Source organism: Taudactylus pleione, unplaced genomic scaffold (genome assembly GCF_031769625.1).
Source record: "Taudactylus pleione unplaced genomic scaffold, aTauple2 ptg000447l, whole genome shotgun sequence".
Classification (NCBI taxonomy): Eukaryota; Metazoa; Chordata; class Amphibia; order Anura; family Myobatrachidae; genus Taudactylus; species Taudactylus pleione.
The window spans coordinates 3,222,715-3,239,189 of NW_028284849.1; the positions used below are offsets into that span (position 1 = coordinate 3,222,715).

Sequence of the window (16,475 nt, forward strand, 5' to 3'; positions counted from 1 at the left end):
TAGGCTGGCTCCACTCTCATTAATGATCAGGAATGTTCACAGCAGCTTGGAGAGGGGGTGACTTCCTACAGTGTGATGATGTCACAGGAGCGCACTGAGCATGCTCCCACCAGTACATAGGCTAGCTACACTCTCATTAATGATCAGGAATGTTCATAGCAGCTTGGAGAGGGGCTGACTTCCTACAGTGTGATGATGTCACAGGAGCGCACTGAGCATGCTCCCACCAGTACATAGGCTGGCTTCACTCTCATTAATGATCAGCAATGTTCATAGCAGCTTGGAGAGGGGCTGACTTCATGTAGTGTGATGATGTCACAGGAGCGCACTGAGCATGCTCCCACCAGTACATAGGCTGGCTCCACTCTCATTAATGATCAGGAATATTCATAGCAGCTTGGAGAGGGGCTGACTTCCTACAGTGTGATGATGTCACAGGAGCGCACTGAGCATGCTCCCACCAGTACATAGGCTGGCTCCACTCTCATTAATGATCAGGAATACTCATAGCAGCTTGGAGAGGGGCTGACTTCTACAGTGTGATGATGTCACAGGAGCGCACTGAGCATGCTCCCACCAGTACATAGACTGGCTCCACTCTCATTAATGATGAGGAATGTTCATAGCAGCTTGGAGAGGGGCTGACTTCCTACAGTGTGATGATGTCACAGGAGCGCACTGAGCATGCTCCCACCAGTACATAGACTGGCTCCACTCTCATTAATGAAGAGGAATGTTCATAGCAGCTTGGAGAGGGGCTGACTTCCTACAGAGTGATGATGTCACAGGAGTACACTGAGCATGCTCCCACCAGTACATAGGCTGGCTCCACTCTCATTAATGATCAGGAATACTCATAGCAGCTTGGAGAGGGGCTGACTTCCTACAGTGTGATGATATCACAGGAGCGCACTGAGCATGCTCCCACCAGTACATAGGCTGGCTCCACTCTCATTAATGATCAGGAATGTTCACAGCAGCTTGGAGAGGGGGTGACTTCCTACAGTGTGATGATGTCACAGGAGCGCACTGAGCATGCTCCCACCAGTACATAGGCTAGCTACACTCTCATTAATGATCAGGAATACTCATAGCAGCTTGGAGAGGGGCTGACTTCCTACAGTGTGATGATGTCACAGGAGTACACTGAGCATGCTCCCACCAGTACATAGGCTGACTCCACTCTCATTAATGATCAGCAATGTTCATAGCAGCTTGGAGAGGGGCTGACTTCATGTAGTGTGATGATGTCACAGGAGCGCACTGAGCATGCTCCCACCATTACATAGGCTGGCTCCACTCTCATTAATGATCAGGAATATTCATAGCAGCTTGGAGAGGGGCTGACTTCCTACAGTGTGATGATGTCACAGGAGCGCACTGAGCATGCTCCCACCAGTACATAGGCTGGCTCCACTCTCATTAATGATCAGGAATCCTCATAGCAGCTTGGAGAGGGGCTGACTTCATGTAGTGTGATGATGTCACAGGAGCGCACTGAGCATGCTCCCACCAGTACATAGGCAGGCTCCACTCTCATTAATGATCAGGAATACTCATAGCAGCTTGGAGAGGGGCTGACTTCCTACAGAGTGATGATGTCACAGGAGCGCACTGAGCATGCTCCCACCAGTACATAGGCTGGCTCCACTCTCATTAATGATCAGGAATACTCATAGCAGCTTGGAGAGGGGCTGACTTCCTACAGAGTGATGATGTCACAGGAGCGCACTGAGCATGTTCCCACCAGTACATAGGCTGGCTCCACTCTCATTAATGATCAGGAATGTTCACAGCAGCTTGGAGAGGGGGTGACTTCCTACAGTGTGATGATGTCACAGGAGCGCACTGAGCATGCTCCCACCAGTACATAGGCTAGCTACACTCTCATTAATGATCAGGAATACTCATAGCAGCTTGGAGAGGGGCTGACTTCCTACAGTGTGATGATGTCACAGGAGTACACTGAGCATGCTCCCACCAGTACATAGGCTGGCTCCACTCTCATTAATGATCAGGAATGTTCACAGCAGCTTGGAGAGGGGGTGACTTCCTACAGTGTGATGATGTCACAGGAGCGCACTGAGCATGCTCCCACCAGTACATAGGCTAGCTACACTCTCATTAATGATCAGGAATGTTCATAGCAGCTTGGAGAGGGGCTGACTTCCTACAGTGTGATGATGTCACAGGAGTACACTGAGCATGCTCCCACCAGTACATAGGCTGACTCCACTCTCATTAATGATCAGGAATGTTCATAGCAGCTTGGAGAGGGGCTGACTTCATGTAGTGTGATGATGTCACAGGAGCGCACTGAGCATGCTCCCACCAGTACATAGGCTGGCTTCACTCTCATTAATGATCAGCAATGTTCATAGCAGCTTGGAGAGGGGCTGACTTCATGTAGTGTGATGATGTCACAGGAGCGCACTGAGCATGCTCCCACCAGTACATAGGCTGGCTCCACTCTCATTAATGATCAGGAATATTCATAGCAGCTTGGAGAGGGGCTGACTTCCTACAGTGTGATGATGTCACAGGAGCGCACTGAGCATGCTCCCACCAGTACATAGGCTGGCTCCACTCTCATTAATGATCAGGAATACTCATAGCAGCTTGGAGAGGGGCTGACTTCTACAGTGTGATGATGTCACAGGAGCGCACTGAGCATGCTCCCACCAGTACATAGACTGGCTCCACTCTCATTAATGATGAGGAATGTTCATAGCAGCTTGGAGAGGGGCTGACTTCCTACAGTGTGATGATGTCACAGGAGCGCACTGAGCATGCTCCCACCAGTACATAGACTGGCTCCACTCTCATTAATGAAGAGGAATGTTCATAGCAGCTTGGAGAGGGGCTGACTTCCTACAGAGTGATGATGTCACAGGAGTACACTGAGCATGCTCCCACCAGTACATAGGCTGGCTCCACTCTCATTAATGATCAGGAATACTCATAGCAGCTTGGAGAGGGGCTGACTTCCTACAGTGTGATGATATCACAGGAGCGCACTGAGCATGCTCCCACCAGTACATAGGCTGGCTCCACTCTCATTAATGATCAGGAATGTTCACAGCAGCTTGGAGAGGGGGTGACTTCCTACAGTGTGATGATGTCACAGGAGCGCACTGAGCATGCTCCCACCAGTACATAGGCTAGCTACACTCTCATTAATGATCAGGAATACTCATAGCAGCTTGGAGAGGGGCTGACTTCCTACAGTGTGATGATGTCACAGGAGTACACTGAGCATGCTCCCACCAGTACATAGGCTGACTCCACTCTCATTAATGATCAGGAATGTTCATAGCAGCTTGGAGAGGGGCTGACTTCATGTAGTGTGATGATGTCACAGGAGCGCACTGAGCATGCTCCCACCAGTACATAGGCTGGCTTCACTCTCATTAATGATCAGCAATGTTCATAGCAGCTTGGAGAGGGGCTGACTTCATGTAGTGTGATGATGTCACAGGAGCGCACTGAGCATGCTCCCACCAGTACATAGGCTGGCTCCACTCTCATTAATGATCAGGAATATTCATAGCAGCTTGGAGAGGGGCTGACTTCCTACAGTGTGATGATGTCACAGGAGCGCACTGAGCATGCTCCCACCAGTACATAGGCTGGCTCCACTCTCATTAATGATCAGGAATCCTCATAGCAGCTTGGAGAGGGGCTGACTTCATGTAGTGTGATGATGTCACAGGAGCGCACTGAGCATGCTCCCACCAGTACATAGGCTGGCTCCACTCTCATTAATGATCAGGAATACTCATAGCAGCTTGGAGAGGGGCTGACTTCCTACAGAGTGATGATGTCACAGGAGCGCACTGAGCATGTTCCCACCAGTACATAGGCTGGCTCCACTCTCATTAATGATCAGGAATACTCATAGCAGCTTGGAGAGGGGCTGACTTCCTACAGTGTGATGATGTCACAGGAGCGCACTGAGCATGCTCCCACCAGTACATAGACTGGCTCCACTCTCATTAATGATGAGGAATGTTCATAGCAGCTTGGAGAGGGGCTGACTTCCTACAGTGTGATGATGTCACAGGAGCGCACTGAGCATGCTCCCACCAGTACATAGACTGGCTCCACTCTCATTAATGATGAGGAATGTTCATAGCAGCTTGGAGAGGGGCTGACTTCCTACAGAGTGATGATGTCACAGGAGTACACTGAGCATGCTCCCACCAGTACATAGGCTGGCTCCACTCTCATTAATGATCAGGAATACTCATAGCAGCTTGGAGAGGGGCTGACTTCCTACAGTGTGATGATGTCACAGGAGCGCACTGAGCATGCTCCCACCAGTACATAGGCTAGCTACACTCTCATTAATGATCAGGAATACTCATAGCAGCTTGGAGAGGGGCTGACTTCCTACAGTGTGATGATGTCACAGGAGCACACTGAGCATGCTCCCACCAGTACATAGGCTAGTTCCACTCTCATTAATGATCAGGAATATTCATAGCAGCTTGGAGAGGGGCTGACTTCCTACAGTGTGATGATGTCACAGGAGTACACTGAGCATGCTCCCACCAGTACATAGGCTGACTCCACTCTCATTAATGATCAGGAATGTTCATAGCAGCTTGGAGAGGGGCTGACTTCATGTAGTGTGATGATGTCACAGGAGCGCACTGAGCATGCTCCCACCAATACATAGGCTGGCTTCACTCTCATTAATGATCAGCAATGTTCATAGCAGCTTGGAGAGGGGCTGACTTCATGTAGTGTGATGATGTCACAGGAGCGCACTGAGCATGCTCCCACCATTACATAGGCTGGCTCCACTCTCATTAATGATCAGGAATATTCATAGCAGCTTGGAGAGGGGCTGACTTCCTACAGTGTGATGATGTCACAGGAGCGCACTGAGCATGCTCCCACCAGTACATAGGCTGGCTCCACTCTCATTAATGATCAGGAATCCTCATAGCAGCTTGGAGAGGGGCTGACTTCATGTAGTGTGATGATGTCACAGGAGCGCACTGAGCATGCTCCCACCAGTACATAGGCAGGCTCCACTCTCATTAATGATCAGGAATACTCATAGCAGCTTGGAGAGGGGCTGACTTCCTACAGAGTGATGATGTCACAGGAGCGCACTGAGCATGCTCCCACCAGTACATAGGCTGGCTCCACTCTCATTAATGATCAGGAATACTCATAGCAGCTTGGAGAGGGGCTGACTTCCTACAGAGTGATGATGTCACAGGAGCGCACTGAGCATGTTCCCACCAGTACATAGGCTGGCTCCACTCTCATTAATGATCAGGAATACTCATAGCAGCTTGGAGAGGGGCTGACTTCCTACAGTGTGATGTCACAGGAGCGCACTGAGCATGCTCCCACCAGTACATAGACTGGCTCCACTCTCATTAATGATGAGGAATGTTCATAGCAGCTTGGAGAGGGGCTGACTTCCTACAGTGTGATGATGTCACAGGAGCGCACTGAGCATGCTCCCATCAGTACATAGACTGGCTCCACTCTCATTAATGATGAGGAATGTTCATAGCAGCTTGGAGAGGGGCTGACTTCCTACAGAGTGATGATGTCACAGGAGTACACTGAGCATGCTCCCACCAGTACATAGGCTGGCTCCACTCTCATTAATGATCAGGAATATTCATAGCAGCTTGGAGAGGGGCTGACTTCCTACAGTGTGATGATGTCACAGGAGCGCACTGAGCATGCTCCCACCAGTACATAGACTGGCTCCACTCTCATTAATGATCAGGAATATTCACAGCACCTTGGAGAGGGGCTGACTTCCTACAGTGTGATGATGTCACAGGAGCCCACTGAGCATGCTCCCACCAGTGCATAGGCTGGCTCCACTCTCATTAATGATGAGAAATGTTCATAGCAGCTTGGAGAGGGGCTGACTTCCTACAGTGTGATGATGTCACAGGAGCGCACTGAGCATGCTCCCACCAGTACATAGACTGGCTCCACTCTCATTAATGATGAGGAATGTTCATAGCAGCTTGGAGAGGGGCTGACTTCCTACAGAGTGATGATGTTAGGGCAGCACAGACGGTGTAATGGTTAGCATTACTGCCTCACAGCACTGAGGTCGTTGGTTCGATACCCACTACGGCCCTAACTGTGTGGAGTTTGTATATTCTCCCTGTGCTTGCGTGGGTTTCCTCCGGGTGCTCCGGTTTCCTCCCACACTCCATAAATATACTGCTAGGTTAATTGGCTACTAACAAAAATTACCCCTAGTGTGTGTGTGTCTGTGATCATCTGGTAGCGAATATAGATTGTAAGCTCCACTGGGGCAGGGACTGATGTGAATGGCCGAATATTCTATGTACAGCGCTGCGGAATATGTGTGCGCTATATAAATAACTGGTAATAATAATAATAATGTCACAGGAGTACACTGAGCATGCTCCCACCAGTACATAGGCTGGCTCCACTCTCATTAATGATCAGGAATATTCATAGCAGCTTGGAGAGGGGCTGACTTCCTACAGTGTGATGATGTCACAGGAGCGCACTGAGCATGCTCCCACCAGTACATAGACTGGCTCCACTCTCATTAATGATCAGGAATACTCATAGCAGCTTGGAGAGGGGCTGACTTCCTACAGTGTGATGATGTCACAGGAGCGCACTGAGCATGCTCCCACCAGTACATAGACTGGCTCCACTCTCATTAATGATCAGGAATACTCATAGCAGCTTGGAGAGGGGCTGACTTCCTACAGTGTGATGATGTCACAGGAGCGCACTGAGCATGCTCCCACCAGTACATAGACTGGCTCCACTCTCATTAATGATCAGGAATACTCATAGCAGCTTGGAGAGGGGCTGACTTCCTACAGTGTGATGATGTCACAGGAGCGCACTGAGCATGCTCCCACCAGTACATAGGCTGGCTCCACTCTCATTAATGATCAGGAATGTTCATAGCAGCTTGGAGAGGGGCTGACTTCCTACAGTGTGATGATGTCACAGGAGCGCACTGAGCATGCTCCCACCAGTACATAGGCTGGCTACACTCTCATTAATGATCAGGAATACTCATAGCAGCTTGGAGAGGGGCTGACTTCCTACAGTGTGATGATGTCACAGGAGCGCACTGAGCATGCTCCCCCCAGTACCTAGGCTGGCTCCACTCTCATTAATGATCAGGAATATTCATAGCAGCTTAGAGAGGGGCTGACTTCCTACAGTGTGATGATGTCACAGGAGCGCACTGAGCATGCTCCCACCAGTACATAGGCTGGCTCCACTCTCATTAATGATCAGGAATATTCATAGCAGCTTGGAGAGGGGCAGACTTCCTACAGTGTGATGATGTCACAGGAGCGCACTGAGCATGCTCCCACCAGTACATAGGCTGGCTCCACTCTCATTAATGATCAGGAATATTCATAGCACCTTGGAGAGGGGCTGACTTCATGCAGTGTATATAAAATAATGTAGACTGCTGTAAAATACAGCTGGGGCAGCATATATTCAGTTATACGTTCAGATATCTGTGTAATGTGCAGTGATGTGTAGATAACTATACGGATTCTGATGCAGAGATGGACGCTGATGCAGCCGCAAATCTGTACGCAGCGGCTGAGCAAAGATATGCAAATGTCACAGACGCCGGGAATTGTGTTGAGACGCCCACCGGCGGCTCTGCAAATCCAAGCGACTGTGTGCAAAGACGCATCATCGGTAGCAGGTCAGTAGATTATCAGACTTCTAAGTAACCCTATGGTGGTGGGAAGTGAGACGTCGAAGCCATTGTTACTGTGTACGGGATGGCAGTCTCAGGTTATAAATCCTCGCTGCTAGTGACAACGAAAATTTACGCATTTGCAGATTACCATTAATCGCTCAGACTGCATCAACATCGCCATTGCTGCGGCTATTTGACACTTTTTGGCCTGGCCGCGTTACGACATCAGCAATCTGTTTATGCAGTACCTACAGAAATGATCATTGTGAACGTTAGTTTGCGTGTTACGACTGACACCGCAAATGACGTCTGTCCAGAAAAAAAACTTCTGTTGTTTTTTTATTAACTAAAATTGCAAAAGTAACTTTTATCATTTTACTATACTAAACACAGAGGACCTGATTCAGAGCCGCTTGCTCGCGCTGTGCGTTCGCAAGCGGCCCGATGTTCTGCGTACTCGCACGCTTCGTTCTGCACGTGTGCGAACTACACACTGCGAACGCAACCCTCTCGCTCGCCCAGCAAAGGCAGCCCAGTGTAATGAGTGACAGCAGAGGCCGTTTGTGGGTGGTAACAGGGGCAGTCCAGTAATAACGGGGGGGTTGGAGATGCGAACGGAAGCGTGCCTGGGTGTTTCAACGCCGTTTTAGAGGCGTGCATAATTAACAGGCTGCGTCATAGTACACGTCACTTGCCTTTTTTTTACACTGATTTCCTCGCAATGCTTGCGGTAGGGTAAAGAAACCACAAGCGCTGTGTTTGCATCTGATGGTGCTCGATGTACCAATGTTTTAATACACTTCCTGGAGATGACGTGGTGCTGGTGGGCGGCTCTGCCTGTGCGATTGGGCGTACGCTCAGACAAAGTGGCTGCTCGCTAAGACATGGTGGAAGTGCTTATGCCTTGGCGAGCGATCGCTTTCCGTGGCGTCACTTTGACGAATTTGCATACGCATCCAGCGAGCGTACGCAGATAGCGACCGGCTCTGAATCAGGCCCTGAGTCACCAGTTTGTTTGTTGTATGCTAATAATATGAAATTGCAATGAATCTTTTACACTAGATGTACTATTGATGTTAGACTTTGTAAAGTTCATAACAGATGCGCTATTTTTCTATTTACTTGTATAAAAGTGGGAAGATGCACCCTAAAATTGCGTCGCTTTATAAAATGGGTGATGTACAATGACAGAGCCCCTCCCATAGGCCAGTGTCCTAGAGGCATGAGACCACGTATAGATCCGGCTGTGGCTGGGTGTATATAAGACGGATATATGAGTACTGACCATTTTCTCGATGCTGGAAGGATGGGGAAAACTCTTTGGCAGCGATCCTGGCGATCTGAGCTTCATCTTGCGCCTTCATAGCCGCAGTGGCAGCCGCGTCTGCTTTAGCCCTGGAGTGGGACGTCCTGCCCAGGAAAGAAGAAAGAGATGGATGGGTAAAATGAGGGGGGGGGGGATTATAAACATGCAGACAATTACACTGACTGTAACTTATAGGTTCCTTCCCAACCTGCAGGAAAACCCAGGGTGCCATATAGGAGACAGCCGACAGGTAGTTCTGTAGTGAATCTGAAATTGGCAACTATAGAGCCCTATCTGTAGCTGCCCCATCTGTAGCTGCCCCTATCTGTAGCTGCCACTATCTGTAGCTGTCCCTATCTGTATCTGCTCCCATCTGTAGCTGCCCCTATCTGTAGCTGCCCCATCTGTAGCTGCCCCATCTGTAGCTGTCCCTATCTGTAGCTGTCCCTATCTGCAGCTGCCCCTATCTGCAGCTGCCCCTATCTGTATCTGTCCCTATCTGTATCTGTCCCTATCTGTATCTGCCCCTATCTGTAGCTGCCTCTATCTGTAGCTGCCCCTATCTGTATCTGTCCCTAACTGTATCTGTCCCTATCTGTAGCTGCCCCTATCTGTATCTGCCCCTATCTGTATCTGTCCCTATCTGTAGCTGCCCCTATCTGTAGCTGCCCCTATCTGTATCTGTCCCTATCTGTATCTGCCCCTATCTGTATCTGTCCCTATCTGTATCTGTCCCTATCTGTAGCTGCCCCTATCTGTAGCTGCCCCTATCTGTAGCTGTCCCTATCTGTAGCTGTCCCTATCTGTAGCTGCCCCTATCTGTCCCTATCTGTATCTGCCCCTATCTGTAGCTGTCCCTATCTGTAGCTGCCCCTATCTGTATCTGGCCCTATCTGTATCTGGCCCTATCTGTAGCTGGCCCTATCTGTAGCTGGCCCTATCTGTAGCTGCCCCTATCTGTATCTGGCCCTATCTGTATCTGGCCCTATCTGTAGCTGCCCCTATCTGTAGCTGCCCCTATCTGTAGCTGTCCCTATCTGTATCTGCTCCCATCTGTATCTGGCCCTATCTGTATCTGTCCCTATCTGTAGCTGCCCCTATCTGTCCCTATCTGTATCTGCCCCTATCTGTAGCTGTCCCTATCTGTAGCTGCCCCTATCTGTATCTGCCCCTATCTGTAGCTGGCCCTATCTGTATCTGGCCCTATCTGTAGCTGCCCCTATCTGTATCTGCCCCTATCTGTATCTGCCCCTATCTGTATCTGTCCCTATCTGTAGCTGTCCCTATCTGTAGCTGCCCCTACCTGCCCATACCCCACTGAGAGGTGAGAGATGAGACATGATTCCCATGCCACACCAAGTGAGCCTCCCCGGGGCATGCTGAGAATTGTGGTACTACAACAGCCCCAGGCTGTGTATTGCTGTTAGAGAAATCAATGACGTCCAAGCTTTTCAAGGCTGCAGATCTGAATGAAATAAAAACACATGCTGGAACTTGTAGTTCACCAACAGCAGTGGAGCCTGCCATTCCAACTGTAATGGGGTACAAAAACAATCTGTTAAATGTATCAGTTTTTTTCCTTATTGTCTCTTGTCTATGATAGTGATCGTCATTATCCTGGTCTGTAACGAGATATTGTTTGCGAGTATTTTATCTTCTGTAGAATAATGTAACATTGCTCCCAATATCCAACACATCACATATACCTGGGAAACACCTGGTGTGCAAGCAACAAGGAACCACAACTGCAACAATCATGGAAATATTACTGTGCTATGCAACATGACATGCAGAGTGCAATACATCATCATTATGCAAGACATCAGCTACAGTGTGCATGTATGTACGTGTGTGTATATACCGGTATATATATATATATATATATATATATACACACACACACATATATACACACCCCAGAGAAGCCAGGAATTAGTGACTATACATAGATACCCCTGTAATATGCTAATTTGTGTAATATAATCTGACTAATTTATTTAAATTCCCCACTGAGGGTTCATTATTCTGCACAGTTTGCAATTTGCATTTAACTGAAACACTCTGGGGAGGGAATACCATGAAATACATTTATGCTGCAATAAAACAATTGTTTTGTATAATACGTATGATCTGTAAGGAGGCGAACGGTACATTGTGTGTTCGTCGTGTTCGCTTTATCAGACGGTGACTAAAGAATACTGCAAGGGTTAGCCACCATTATCAGGCATGGATAATCAATAGGTGTGCTTTCATCAGACATGAATAATCGATTAGTACTTTATCAGCTCGAATATAGGTGGAGCTCATCGAAGATGGATCTCGAGAGCGGGTGGGCTTCACTAGCACACAAGGAGTCTTATTTCGGTCGGCCATGTTTGAGGGTCTCCCACCATCAGATGACTTGTATATATAACCTCCTGCAATGTTTATGAAATACACTGGGTTTTTTTCTTGCTTCTATCTGTGCTTTTCAGACATGTCTTAGTATTATCAGGTAGATGTGTCAATTATGGGCTACAGCGCTGGAAACAATAATATGTACTAGAGATATCCTATCAGAACTGGGCAGTATTCCTGAGAATCTAAAATAAACATATTTTCCTGATGATATTGAGACCTGGCTCAAAAAGTACAGAACGGTTTACAAAGCTAAATCATTGCAAGTAGCATGAAAGTTGCTTGAGGGTGCAAGCTCAACACATGCTTAACGTCACCTGTAAAGCTGGCCATACATCTAATTATCTGTCCAACCAGCCAACTAGTTGATTGGTTGGAATGAAAATCTGGTAAGGGATGAAAGCAAATGACAATCAGCAATTTGCTCCCAAATGCCGGAAAATGGACAAAAACTGTTGTTTGAACAAATTGTTTAGATCAAACATTTAACAAACTTGTCTGACGCCATTTTCATCTGTTTTCTGGCATTTAGGAGCAAATTGCTGATCATCAGTTACTCCCATACGTTACCAGATTTTCATTCCAACCAATCAACTAGTTGGCTGGTTGGATGTAAGTTGGTCTAGTGTGTGGCCAGTTTAAGGTGGATAATCCCTTTCTTACCTGAAACCTAGGAAACATTGTGCGGCACAGGAACGGCCTAGGTGCACTGACCGGGTCTGCCATAATCTCCACATGTATAATTCCTATACGTGTTCATTAGGAGACATTCTGCAAGAAATACTGAATCTGATGTAAATTGGGATCTCTCTAATGGTTATAATATTTTGAACAATATTTTGGATTTTTAATGAAGCAGCTTTTAGAAATGTGACTTGCAGCTGGCTCTGATCAGTGAGGAGTCAGACAGATCTCGTGCCTTGTTTTCAAAATCAATAATCGTATTCCAGGAAGATGTCAATTGCTTTAAAGACAGAGGGCAAAATTTACTAAGCGGCGGTTTGACGGCGGTTTCTATTCTATTCTAAACCCCGGCGGTTTGGTGGTGGGTTATAGTCTGTTCTAAACCCTGGGGGTTTGGTGGCGGTTTCTATTGTGTTCTAAACCCCGGCCGTTTGGTGGCGGTTTCTATTCTATTCTAAACCCCGGCGGTTTGGTGGTGGGTGATAGTCTGTTCTAAACCCCGGGGGTTTGGTGGTGGGTTCTATTCTGTTCTAAACCCCGGGGGTTTGGAGGCGGTTTTGCAGCGGTTTCTAAATGACAGCCCTGTTCTATTCTATTCTAAAATGTGTTTTGACTGTGGTTTGGCGGCGGTTTTGCTATCTGCAGATTTACTAAGGCCAAAACTGCTGCAAAACTGCCATCAAAATACATTTTAGAATAGAATAGAACAGAGCTGTCATTTAGAAACTCCTGCAAAACCGCCACCAAACCCCCGGGGTTTAGAATAGAATAGAAACCGCCGTCAAACAGCCGCTTAGTAAATTTTGCCCCAACTCCCCTCCAACTGGCAGGTGGGTGGTCCCCTTCCCCAGCAAACCCACAGCTCCCCCAGTCTGCGCTGTAATGGACCCAGCACCCTATAGATTGTTATAGGATTCCTCCACTCAGTGCAAATGTATGGAGCACGGTGGGATAACAGAGGAGGGGCTGGCCCGCCAGGACGCTCTGCTGCATTTAGCACTGACCTTTGGGCCCTATTCCTACCCGGGTATCGCTGGCACTGGGGATAGCCATGCCCACTTTACAGACACTGTATTATTCATTTAAAAGTTTTTCAGAAATTGGAAATTTGCTGTAATGTACCTGCAGCCTCTAACACAGCATTGCTTTATAATACATGTAGACGACCTGTGGCTCTACGGCTGTTGTAGTACTACAGGTGCCAGCATGCCATAGGTATCACAGGTAAACATGTGACTTGTAGTTACATGATAGCTTTGCCTGCTAGGACATTGCTGGGACTTGCAGCTCCACAACGTGAGCCTGGCTGAAGTTGGGTACACATTAGACGACCAGCAAACGACGCAATGGTCATCCAGACAAGGGTATAGTGCATACACACTGTGCAATCTTCCAAACGATATAGCTTGCATCGTTTGGTGGTTAGATCGTTAATTACATAATGTAACCATATCGCCTGGTCGTCCGGTAGTACGTACACACTGCATGATTTGCGGCAATTCGTCAACAAGATTGTCAGATTGAGCTGCGTGAAGGGCCAACCAGAAGATGCGGCGACCGCCGTCGCGGGAGTGCGCATAGTGCCTACACACTTGATGAATTGTATCCCATGGAATCGGCCAAATCGGTAAAAAAAAAATGGTCTGTGTACCCAGCTTTAGAATGGGAAACGTAGGAGCTGGACATGTTTACGCTGATAGAATCTCTGCTGCTGGGGTTATAGAGAGCTCTCACCTCACCCCTGTCCCAGACTCAAATCACAGAGGAAACCAAACTGGGCAGAGGCGTAACAGAAGCAGAAAAGGATTGAGATGGAACATATACGAGAGGGGGAGGGGGTGTATTAGCCACTGTACACTACCATCCGAGTGCAAATCGTGCCTGAATTATTAATGTCCGCTGCAGACGGCCCTTCTGTAGACTGAGAAATCTGGCAACGTTCGCAGTGAAACCTACGCAAGCTCCTGAAATCATCTGAACAGTGCCACATGCCTTATGCCACCAAAACCCCTCATTCCCCGCTCAGATACCCACCTACAGTGACCAGCTGCCTCCGAATTCCCTTTATACAGCCACCCTCCTGCTCTATGGCTCTGCAGCCGGCCCGGCGCATAATAAATCTTCCTGCGAAGCGCAGTGACTGAGGGGGTTACTGCATAATTAATAATGATAATGAGAAAAATGCCTGATATAAAGAGAAGCTGTCACCATGAACTATCATTCCTGATTTAATACTGAAGAATAACTACTACCCATATATATCAGGCTTACCAGAGGCTAGAGACATTACTTTTCTTCATTTTTCTACAAGAAAAGTTTTCTATGATTTAGTATGAAGACTGAAGAGCAATAGGGCCTCATTCTAAGGCGGACATAGACGACGTTGCGTCTTCATGCTAATGCCGCAGCTGATTCTGGGCCTGATTCAGAGCCGGACGCTCTTTCAGAGCGCTCGTTCTGAATCAGGGCCGACCTTCTGTTTTTTTAGAGCGGCCTCCTGGCCGCTCGCATAGCTGTGGGTGACCACCCACAGCTATAGCGAGCGGCCCAAAAAATAGTCGTGATGGTCAAGACCATTGCGACCATCGGGCTTGCGATGAGACCCTTGTGGTAGGGTCTCGTCTGCCGCAAGCCCTGGAGTGCTTTTGGCTATATCAGAGCCAAAAGCACTATCACTGACATCGTTTGTGATGTCAGTGGGGCCGGCCCTAGACGGTAGGCGTTCCCATGGGAACGCCTCCGTCTGGGCAGCAATGCCCCCGGCAGACCCACCAAAGGGGGCGTGCTGTCACTCAACATCGACAGCACGCCCCCTTTGTAGCGAGACTCATAGCAACGGCTTGCCCGTCACTATGCGGGTCTCGCGCATGCACACAACGGATCCGGCTCCCTCGTGTGCATGCGCTCTTAGCCAACATCGACCCACTTGCGAGCGCTCAGCGCTCGCGAGCGGGTCTGAATCAGGCCCTCTGTTAATACTGAGACGCAAAGCTGCTGGAACATCGGTTGCAGCATCGAAGCCCCACGGCAAGTGCAATTTCTCCATCGGAACATGGCGCCATGTGTGTGCGTTAATGCGTCATTAGACGCAGTCACTGTCAGCGTTACGCCTGCGTCTGTCTAACCACCCCACCCCGTTATCCAGGAACAGCCACTGAAATCCGCAGCTCTTGTGTCCAAATTTATTCTGTGTTGCCTGGCGGTAACCATCGGGATGTATGCGCGGTACTTCCAACACTGGCCAACTGCTGTTGTGTGAATGAGGCCCAAAGTGTGTTATAGTTTCAGTGTAATACAAGGTAATACGTAATAAAATAGAACTTATGATACAGTACAAAATAATCAGGTTAAAAGCTTTATTTACATATTTCAAGGATCCGACGCTGGCTGACCACAAACAGACGCCGCGTCATCTTCACTGCAAAACGCCTGATAAATCTGTTTTGCGTCCGATTTATAAAAGGTCATGAGATTTCAACTTTATAGAGGGCCTAAAAGTACGGCATAGGACAGCCGCTCTAAAACGCTGCCGACGTGTGGTTAATAAGCACCCATGACCCATCTTCACACGAGTCCTAGCATAATCCGCTGGTCAGAGAGACTCTTTAGGAAATTGCACCTTCTATTCTTCCTCTGACCTGGGGGTAAGTAGTGTGAGCCGCAGAAGCATTACCGGGATAGGGATCAACTATCAGTCTGCTCAGAGTATTTTCAGAGCGTTTTCCTCGTATCGCTATCCATCCGGATCACAGCCTGAGAAATGACTGTGACACCTCCGATATGCACCAGGCACTCCCGGGTACCATGGCCTCAGTGCCCAGTGCCACTGTCTGTGCCATCAGGATCTCTTGTGCTGTATAAGTGCTCATGAGATAACGTGTTACGCACAGCTTCACGGCCTTTTAACTCATAAGCCCGTATTACAAGCTTCACAGAGCTCACAAGAAAAGGCACCAATTAAGCTGTTAGCCCAAGAAAACATCTTTGGAGATCAGGGACGGGTCCCATGGATAGGATGGAATTTCTGTTGCTTATGTGTAATTATTCTGCTGCTATTCTGGTGCTTTCTTTCTTTCTATTGACCCAAGTTCTGTATACTGCATAATGCCAGCAGCTGCATGTGTGGAAGGGTGCACAATGTTACATTTCTCAAATGTGATACCTTTATCGGAGGCACTGAGAACATCCTCGCTGCGCCATTCAGTGTCGCCTACAGTGCGTCCTGTACTGAGAGCCCCAGCTCTGGCAATGGACATGTAATAAACGTGGCGCTCTCAGTGAAAGTCTCCCAGTACTGGGTGTGAGCGCACGCTGCCATATTGCAGAGGATGCTTCAATATACCAGGATAAACGTAACAGCCCCTGTAACCCAGGGTGGGGGTG

General features: G+C 48.3%; 1 protein-coding gene across 1 annotated transcript in view; it reads right to left on the reverse strand.

Annotated features, from left to right (window-relative positions):
• Nucleotides 1–16,475, reverse strand: part of JPH3 (junctophilin 3) — a 165,061-nt gene that overhangs the window by 69,393 nt on the left and 79,193 nt on the right. The window contains exon 3 of the mRNA XM_088448014.1: nucleotides 8,991–9,115. Coding sequence (XP_088304140.1) covers nucleotides 8,991–9,115 — 125 coding nt within the window. The remainder of the gene's footprint in view (nucleotides 1–8,990; nucleotides 9,116–16,475) is intronic.